General features: G+C 33.2%; 1 protein-coding gene across 1 annotated transcript; it reads left to right on the top strand.

The window, feature by feature from the left end:
* Positions 1-2,132: 2,132 nt before the first annotated feature.
* Positions 2,133-8,440, top strand: LOC148875482 (Chaperone DnaJ-domain superfamily protein). Its single transcript, XM_088964627.1, has 9 exons — positions 2,133-2,347; positions 2,445-2,511; positions 2,856-2,915; positions 5,276-5,326; positions 5,440-5,520; positions 6,928-7,040; positions 7,448-7,565; positions 7,787-7,922; positions 8,065-8,440. Exons 1-9 carry the CDS (start codon positions 2,133-2,135, stop codon positions 8,166-8,168), a joined length of 945 nt encoding a protein of 314 aa, XP_088820753.1. The 3' UTR covers positions 8,169-8,440.
* Positions 8,441-9,922: the final 1,482 nt, after the last annotated feature.

Raw genomic sequence — 9,922 nt, 5'->3', positions numbered from 1 at the left:
TATCCTCCACCATTCTCATCACTTCAATTCAGAAATTCCCTTCTTAATTCTCATACTCTCTCAATTTCTCATCTCATACAGTCATACTATCATAGTGTTATACACTTAGCAATTTAGGAGGCTTTGACCTTTGAGGCTTCAACCTTTGAAATCAAATTGAGATTTTGAACCGGAAATCCAATCATTCAGGTAAATTCAATTAAATTGATTTTTATTTTTTTTAGAATTAAAAAAGTGGTCGGCTCCTCCTCCTAAAACTAATTCCCCAATAGTGAGTTCACTAGACCGATTTAGAAAACATTTAAAATAGAGGAGGTTGAGGGAAAGGGCAAAAGAGTTGTTTGTAAAAAATGTAGGATTGACTTTAGCTTCAGTAGCAAGGGTGGTACCGTGGTATTGGTCAATTGGGCAAACATTTCCTCTTCCATGAATAACAAGAAAAAGACATCTACTTTAAAGATTTGTTGGATGTTGAGGATAAATTACAAGACAAAGGAGGGGATGACACTACTACACCTAGGGGTGGCCACGAGCCAAGCCTTTTACGAGCAATTCGAGTTCAGCTTATGAAAATCTTGACTCAACTTGGTCTAAATCAAGCTTCGAGCCGAATTTGAGCCCAAATATAGGGCTCATTTTCTAATTGAGCTGAGCTCAAGCCCAATGAAGCTTAGTTCATGAGGCTTGTGAGCCTAGTATTAAATAAATCAATTTTATTATATATATATACTAAAAATATAAGGGTAATACACTAGTTGAAAACAATGGACGAGTTCATAGATTTTTCAATGGATGATATGTTAAGAAAATGGAAAGAAATTGCAAGTTTAGTCTCAATTAAGAAGACCCCGAATCCCACATGGAACCCTCCACCTCTTGGTTTATCAAACTAAATTTTGATGCCAGTAGCATGGGGAATCCAAGGCCCTCGGGTATTGGGGGAGGGGGTGCTAAGAGATGAGAAAGGGAATGTAATAGCTATGTTCTCTGGCCCAATTGGAGTGGGAGACTCTTTGAGGGCTGAGGTATTAGCAACTTTGGAAGGTGTACAAAGGGCTAAAGACCTAAATGTCAAGAAACTGATTACAGAGGGAGATTCTATGGTTGCAATGAACTGGCTAAAAGAAGACACTTTTAAGCTTTGGAGCTACAACAATGAAAAGAGAAAATTCAAATGGTTGATCAAGAATATGGAAGTTCATTGTACTTGGGTAAAGAGAAATGCAAACTCCTTTGCTGATGGATTAGCTAGGCAGGCAAGGGGTGAATAGGGTTTCTGGTTTCTAGGCTCAGTTGTAATTGTTGTTATTTCAGTTTGGGTGCCTACCCAACTTCTGGGGAGTTAAGATACTTTAGCTCTTCTTCTTTGTAAGCTTATTCCTATTTAATGAAATATGTTGTTATTGATCAATATATATATATATATATATATATATAAATATATAAACATACATACATACATACATATATGTATGTATAATAGTAAATAATTTTTATAATTATTAAATTTTTGTCTAAAAAATAAAAATAAATAATTTTATATATATAATTTTTATTTTTCAAAAAAAACTTGGCTTAAAGTTGAGCTCAAGCCAAGTTGAGTTCGAACTTGTGAGCTATGAACCAAGCCAAGCTCAAGCTCAAGTCTCTAGCTCAAATTGAGTTTGAGCCTAATACTATTCCTGCAAGCCGAGCTTGAATAATCAAGTATTCGGTTCGGCTCGACTTGAATCTGCCCCTGACTACACTTGATGAAGCAAATGATTGAAGTCAAGGAGATGGAGTAGTTTTTTCAAATTTATTTAAATTATTTGTTATTTTTTTTCAACAATGTAGTTTTTTATTTTCAATTTGTATTGTTTATATTTTATTTGAAATAAAATTCCTATTTTTTGTTCCAATTTGTATTTTGGTAAGTACTTTTTTTTCATTTATTTGTTAGATTTTTTTTTATTTTTTTCAATTTGTTTCCAAAAAAAGTTAAATACTTTAGTTTTACTTAAAAAAAATAAAAAAAGTCGAAATGCCAAAAAAAACAAAAAAAAAAAAATCTAAGCCTTTCTGGCCCAATTAGGCCTAGGCCCAATGCCCAACCCATGCCCATGACAACCTACAGCTCGCAGGCTCGGGCCATGAGCGGTGCCGAGCTGACCCTCCAAGAGAGGGAGCCACGGCCCGGCTCGGCCTGCTCTTTGCGTGGCGGGCCGTGCTGGCCCTCTCGGTTTTACCCTTTGGTTTTTCTTCCTTTTACGATCTACTATTCCGTGTTCCGTGTTTTCTCCAGTGTCTCGCAGAGCGCAAATGCTTCGGAGATCAAGAAAGCTTACTACAAGCTCTCATTGAAATAGTAAGTTTTGAATTTAATTGTCATTGTTTAGTTTTCAGGCATTTCTTTATTATTCGTTTTCTGTTGCTTATTCTTAATTTTCTTTTAACTTTATCAGTCATCCCGATAAAAATCCAGATCCGGAATCGAGAAAGCTGTTTGTTAAAATTGCAAATGCTTATGAGGTATTAATGCTATCTTGTTAGTGTTAAATTGTTGTCTTTTGTATTTTTCAGCACCGGAGTTCCTCTAACTTATGTGCTTGACATGTTGAATATAGGATTCTTTAATTTTTATTATATAGTATTTACAAAACTAATGTAAGAGAAAAAATTTATTTATTTATCTTTTGATTATAATGTTTTTCCCGTATCTGGACCTTCAGATTAGTTAAATTCATTTATATTCGTAATATTTAGGGTGCTTAGACTTTGAAGTCTCTGTTAGGCTTTTCATATGGATACAAAATCGATTACTTGATTTTCTTTGTTGGCCTTACTTATTAAAAGAATTATATTTCTCATTGCAGATTCTGAAGGATGAAGCCACACGGGAGCAGTACGATTATGCAATTGCACATCCGGAAGAGGTATAATTAGATAGGCTTCTTATTGTAATGGGGAATATTTTTTTATTAAATATTTATAAGTAACTAAAACCTCTGCTTCAATGCAATTGCCTTAGCTACAAATTTACAGTGAACCACTCTGTATTCAAGACCTGTCTTTTCATAGTTAGTGTTCATTTCTAGACCTTGGAGAGCCTAAATATAATGTGGACAATGAAGAAACCACGCAGGAAACACTAAATTGTTCAATTCTTTAATGCGTATTTAGAATGACTAGCCATGCTAGGGTCATATTATGTTGCTTTTGATTAAGTAAAAACTAGTAATTCATTTTTTATTTGATTGATCAGCAATAGTCATGAAACTCTACTGATCAAAATGAAAGTGCAATGGTAGGACTAACCTGCCTCTCAATCCTTAGGGTTGGATAAGAGACAGGCAGACATCAACAGATTTTAATCATGTACCCTCTGTCCATTTAGAAATTCTATTTTATCCATTTAAAAATTTAGTCAGTTTGGTTTGTGGGCTGTACTCTGCAGTATTCCTTTCTTTGGTTACTCGCTTCTGAGCACTAGGATTTTTTTTTCTCTGAAATGTCTGAGCATTAGGAAATTCAAAAAAAAATTTCATTAACTGGTTGGTTGTATTTTATAACCAAGGCAGCTCAAAGGTAGAAGAAACTAAAAGATTGCTTACTGAAATTTAATGTGTTAGTGGTGCAAATTAAGGTTAACATGCATGCTTATTTTGAAATAATATATGCTGTGGATCACTTTATTCTTCTCTGAAAATCCTTCATCATCAGGAAATTAAACACCCTAAGCAGAGTGATACTCTCGGAACCAGTATTTTTCATCTTTGTTGTTGCTTCCTGATACTTAAAATAAATAAAATGGCCTTCATGAACCATCATATCCGGGTATTTGATTTTTCTTTTTTTTTTTTCCGAAGTCGTTCCATTTTCTTAAGTCATCCCATCCAAGCCTGAATTAGACTGGGTTAATGAGAATGTTTTTTTGGAAGCACGAAACTTAGAGGTAATATGCACATTGTGTGCTGCATTTGGCTTGTATTCTGTATGTTCTCATGCATATTTTATTGGTTTGAGTGTTCACTAAACTGTTGTCCACCATAAGGCCTCAACTCCGGGCTGGAAGCCTGGAACTTTTGTGGTATGCTCAGACACTTTGACAGGGATATGTGCTGCCTTTCATTTTTGCAGTTCCATTGAATTTATATGGATAATCACCACTACCTGGCTTCTTGCATCTAAATGAATCTATCTAATAAATATGTTCCATCTGAAAGAGATTTAGCATATACATGATGTAACTATCTTCCTTGGGGAATGAGAACAATTGGATGTTCTGTTAGTTCTATTTAAGCCATATCTGTTTTGCATTTTTATTTCCTTGAATAGCATCATGAATGAAGATTCATTCCAACTTCTAACCTTTTTTTTTTTTCACTTCTTGGGATTTTTTGCACCATGAAAATTTGGCTTGCAATGGAACCTTACAGCACAACCTGCTGAAAGGCTTGTTTTGCATTTTTATTTCCCTAAATAGCATCATGGAAGAAGATCAATTCCAACTTATTTTTATTCACTTCTTGAGCTTCATGAGCACCACGAACATTTGGCTTTCTATGAAACTTTTATAGCACAACCTTTTTAACTATGTTCAGAAACTGTGGTTGAGAAACCTACAAGCAAATAACTAAATGCATCTATGTGGTTCTAGGCCCTTAGGATTGAGAACATAAATATTTACCTTGATATGACAGTGTTTGGAGGTTACAGGTCTTGATGTCAGAACAATATAAATAATGTTAAATTTTATTGTTAATGCCCTGATATGCATAAAGATGCTAAAATAGAAACATGGTTGAGTTTTTATTATCAAATTCAAGAACATTAATATGTATATGATTATCCTGTTCAATATGATGATGCCATGCTCTTACTCTTGGTCTTTTAGGGTAAGTATATAGAGTCTTTTAATGCTTGTTTATTGCAAAATGAAGTGATCTTTGTTTTAATATTTATGGAATTTCTTATAGTCCATTCTATATAAATAAAATACATCTGTTGGTAAGAGAAATAAGTTTGAAGTTTTGTACCTTTCTATTCTGGCCTAGGGTGTTGTTTTGGGTGATCTGTTGTCAATTCTTGTCACTTTGTATAGGGCCCCCTTGTACTTCCTTTTCCCTTAATCAAAGAAAAGAAAATGAAGTTAAAAGAATAAGCATGGTAAAATTGGAAAAGACAAACCATTGTACTCTAGAAGCATTCATACAGTACAAGGCATTGGCTTTGGTACCTTGTTGTGTCAGAATTGCTTAACATATTGAAGTAACCATCTTTTCTTATGTTTCAGGTATTTTACAATACTGCTCGTTATTATCAGGCATATTATGGACACAAAACGGTGAGTTTTTTTTCTTCTTATGATACATAGATATCACTTCCAATGATAGAAAGATGAAGCTTTACATTTTTAAGGAACATTGTTTAGCCTCTCTATCTCTTTCTCATTTGCAGGATCCTCGTGCTGTCCTGGTGGGCCTTCTTTTGGTTCTTTCAGCGTTTCAGTATCTCAATCAGTGGACAACGTATAAACAGGTACAAAGGAACATGATATCTGACCGAAGCATGATATTAATGTTTAAATGAGGCATAGTGTAGGACTGGTGCTTCACAATGAAGTTAGCTTGGTTACTTTGTTAAGAGCGGTACCAGTCTTGTGTCCAGAACCTGTTTATCAAACCATTTCCTATTTTCCTATGATCTGGAAGTTTTATGGTTTTGTAATTTCTTGCATTATGCTTCTTTGAAAACATTACCTTTATTGTTCTACAAATTTAATTAAATTTTTTTTTTTTTTGTAGGGAGTGGGGGGTGGGGGTGTTGCTTTGTCATTGATATCTATGAATTCTCAATATCTATAACATGCCTTTATGGATCATTTTGATGGATCTTTTCCTACTAAGGAGGAGTGGAACCGGAAAAATTTATAAACTTCATAGTTCTTTTTTTTGACAAATATACATTTAGGATGTGAAGATTTGAACCCAAGCACAAACTTGACAGTTCTTAATACAATAGAAATCCTTTATTGTTGCTTCATTGTTTTCCTCTGTGTGTTATCTGTATACAAAATTTTATGGATAAATACCATAGTACCATTATCGTCTTTTTTTGTAGATTTTCTTTTGACATTATCAAATAGCACGGAAAATTTCAATTACTACTGAATATCCTTAAATATTCCACCTTGGGACACTCAATATAATATATGTAAGAAAAAGAAAATTTTTTAAAACCTAATTCCTATTTGAGACAGGATTGTACAATAACAAAATACACTATCAAAATATAGGGTGCTTTGTTTTGAAATGTGTATTTATAGTATTAAATATAAATATATTTTATGTTTTATAAGATTAAATATATTGAAATTTATATATATGCATATTTTAATTGGTTATATGTATAATCCATGTGTACATTTGTTGTGTTTAAAGTTGGCTTAAATTGTAGTTTTACCATAATTAATTGGTTTGGTAAGCTTTCTTTTTCTTTTTTCCCTTTTCTCTTCTTGGCACAGTAGTAAAAAACTAAGTTGTGGCGAAAATGTTTAGAATAACAAAATCCCTAAAATTTTGGTAAAGGGATAAATATGTAGCTGTTCCTACTTCGTGTATCTCTTATTTGAAGTGACATTTTGCTAAAGGGATAAAATTTTGAAAAGTTTTGGTGGGGCATGTAAGTTATTAACTTAAACTTTTTAATAGTTTCTCTCTCTTTGGGAATAATCGATTATTTTCTCCTAAGGCTCAGTTTGGAAAGAGTACAAATACAAATATGTACAGTACGGATGCATAAAAAATAATACAAAATACAAGCTTTTGCACTCTATGTATTTGTATTTGCACTCCTTCCAAACTGAGTCTAAAATGTTCAGTTATATGAAGTTTCAGATTTTCTTGTTTTTAGTTCTTAAAATTCATTTCTTTGTGCTTGTTGCAGGCTGTAAGTATGGTCAAGAAGACACCAGCTTATAAGAACAGACTCAGGGCACTGGAGCTTGAACGCAGTGGTGGGGTAATAAACAAGAAAAAGGGTCAGAAACAGATGGACAAGTATGGTTTCTTTTTAATCTTTTCATTTTACTATTTTTTGTCAAGGTGGCAATACTAGTTGTAGGGGCCATTTGATAATAACTGATGTGGCTTATTGGTTTCACTTTTAGTGAATAAGTTACTGAGGAGGTTATGAGCTCTTGATGGCTGAAACTGAAGTTGGGTTGATTACCATGCACTCAAATATTTTATTTATCATCATCCAAGCCTTACCCCAACTATATAGGGTTGGCTAATGAGCAATTAGTCATTCAATTCAGCCATTTTAGCAATTGATTGAAGCATTAACCTATTATGTATTGTTTTTTTTCTTTTACATTCTTAAATTTTCAATTATTTTCTTGGTTTCTCTAGTATGAGCAGTCCATTCCAAAATTAACATTTGATGATCCATTTGTTCATGTCAGAAAGATGGAAGAGGAACTAAGTAAGGAACTTGAGCTACAGATAAAGGGAGCTGAAAAACCCTCCATGTGGGAACTTGTTGCTGTCCGGTTTTTACTCTTACCTTACACTGTTGGCAAGGTAGAACTCCAATTCGATTAAGCAACAGCATCAAGTAAACTTTTTTTTTTGAAGGCAAGCATCAAGCAAACTTATATGTACATGACTTGGCAGGAAATATGATGGGTTCTATTTTGTTGTTTTTCCTGTTCATCTTTCAATTTCTAGTGCAAGATGTGCTTATTATTAGTTGATTATATTGCATCTATCTCAACTTCATAGGAGTAACTTGTTTTTGCTAGTCCAAGCAGCTTTTGCTATGGAGTGGGTGGTGGTTCTGGAGATACCAAGTGAAAAAAGCTCCTTATGCTTGGGATGATGCCTGCTACTTGACAAGGAGATCTCTCAGAATTCATGTTGATGCATGGAAAAATATTGGTAACTGAATAACTTAATATACACTATTAAGCCAATAATTTTGGCGTGCATCAGGCATTTTCCCTACCCGGATACCCGGGTCAGTTTATCACCGACCTGGGTTTCTTTTAATCTACCTGATACATAGACTGTTGTTTATTAGATGAAACAGCAAAGGATGATCTTGTCCGAAGACGATTATGGGAGAAGTCAAACCTGGAGCATTATTTGGCTGAGCTGCGTAAGGAATCAAAACGAAGGAGATAGCTGGTTTTGTTTGAAGCTACGCTGCTAGAGTCAATTGTCCTTTTGCATCACTCTTCATCCATCTACTTAAGTTATTTCTTGAATCTTGGTCAATTTTAACAAACTAAACTAGTGTAAGGGCTGAATTCTTGTTCAAATTTGACAAACTAAACTAGTGTAAGGGCACATGCTATGTATGTGGACAAGTAAAGGTAAAAAGGGTAAAAAGACGAAAAACATACATTTTGGCAAAATGGGAATAGGATATGAATGGACACTCAAATTTTGAAAAATTTTCATTGTACTTCTCTGACTTAACTCAGTGATTAGATTTAAAGATTAAAAATATTTGGGCAGTATTGGCATTATATGGTAAAGATTTTGTTTGATTAAAGTAGATACAAAATATTGTTTACATTTGTGCCAGCAGCTCTAAGGTTGAACTTCTACTTGAAGGTGGCAACAAGCTCAGTTGGTAAGGTCTCTGGGTGGTTATGGCCGAAAAGTGGGATCAAATGCTGCATTCACCAAGGTTGGGGCTTATGGGTTTGGCGATGGGCTACCCCTGGGTTATGGTGGGTTTGGGTTGAACCCAACCCATTTAATTTTCATAAACGGGTTGATGGGTCTGGTGGGTTGGTTGAAAGCAAACCTTGCTACAATAAACACTCTACAAACGATAATCTACTACTGGTTTCCGCCTCATCTAGCGAGACTAGAAACAAATTATCTATCGAGAAAACAATAAAAAAGAGACTAGAAGCAAATTTTCCGAAGTTTAAAACTCCAAACATCAATTGTAAACGGGCCTCGCAAATTCAAGCCCATTTACGATCTGTCACTGGTAGTACGTTGGATTTGCATGCAACCGGGCGCCCCCGCAGCAATTGCAGGCTTGCAGCTGTACATAATACATCGATAACATCTAAGGATTAAGTATCGATACGATACTCTCGATACGGAGCGTATCTTATCTGTATCCATGATCATGGTTACATGATATGTTATGACTCCTACGAGTCGTGCATATTGGGTATGATATGTTTTTGTATCGGGTCATATTATACTGTATTAGTGGATACGGTCTGATACACACCGATACGAAGGCGTATCCGTGCCTAGTTTGACAAAATTGTACATTGAGTACTTTTGGATTGTTTTTCATCTTTAATACAAGTTAAAAAATAGTATTATGAAAACTGAAGTAAATAATTTAAGATTTAATTTCTCCAAAAAAATTAATTAAAACTAAAAATTATAAAAATAATACATTTCATCTACCTTAGATGATTTATATGTTTTATTTTACACATAATTATATGTTAAAAATAAAAACATAGTTATTATTTGAAAAATAGTTATTATATAAAAATATTAAATAAATAAATAAAATTTCCCAATAAAATTAATGGAAAACAGAAAATTATAATTATAAAAATCAAAATGAATAATTTAAGATTTAATTTTTCCAAAAGATTTAATAAAAGCTAAAAATTAAATATAATTTATTTTATCTACCTTAAATAATTTATTTGCTTTATTTTACAATTCTGTGTAAAATAAAAAAAATTATATGTTAAAAATGAACACATATTGTTATTTAAATAAAATACTAAATTAATAAAAATTGAAAATTATAATTATAAAATTGAAAGTGATAATTATTGTACAATGTTTGAATTTTCAGAGTCCTAGTATTGTTTATTGTAATATTTCTCTTAATATAACTTATTACCTATTTCGTGTATTAGTGTATTTATTTCATTAGTATATTC

The sequence above is a fragment of the Nelumbo lutea genome, chromosome 1 (assembly GCF_056320005.1).
Source record: "Nelumbo lutea isolate HS-2025 chromosome 1, American lotus-T2T, whole genome shotgun sequence".
NCBI classification, from domain to species: Eukaryota; Viridiplantae; Streptophyta; class Magnoliopsida; order Proteales; family Nelumbonaceae; genus Nelumbo; species Nelumbo lutea.
The sequence above is the reverse complement of the archived record's forward strand: the minus strand, read 5'-3'. Positions and strand labels throughout refer to the sequence as shown.

Bases quoted from the DNA above. Each gene is read 5' to 3' on its own strand.
- LOC148875482 (XM_088964627.1), top strand. From the start codon at position 2,133: ATGAGCGGTGCCGAGCTGACCCTCCAAGAGAGGGAGCCACGGCCCGGC. The intron at 2,512-2,855 runs GTATTAATGCTA...TTCTCATTGCAG, and splicing joins AAATTGCAAATGCTTATGAG to ATTCTGAAGGATGAAGCCAC. The intron at 7,041-7,447 runs GTATGGTTTCTT...TGTTCATGTCAG, and splicing joins GGTCAGAAACAGATGGACAA to AAAGATGGAAGAGGAACTAA.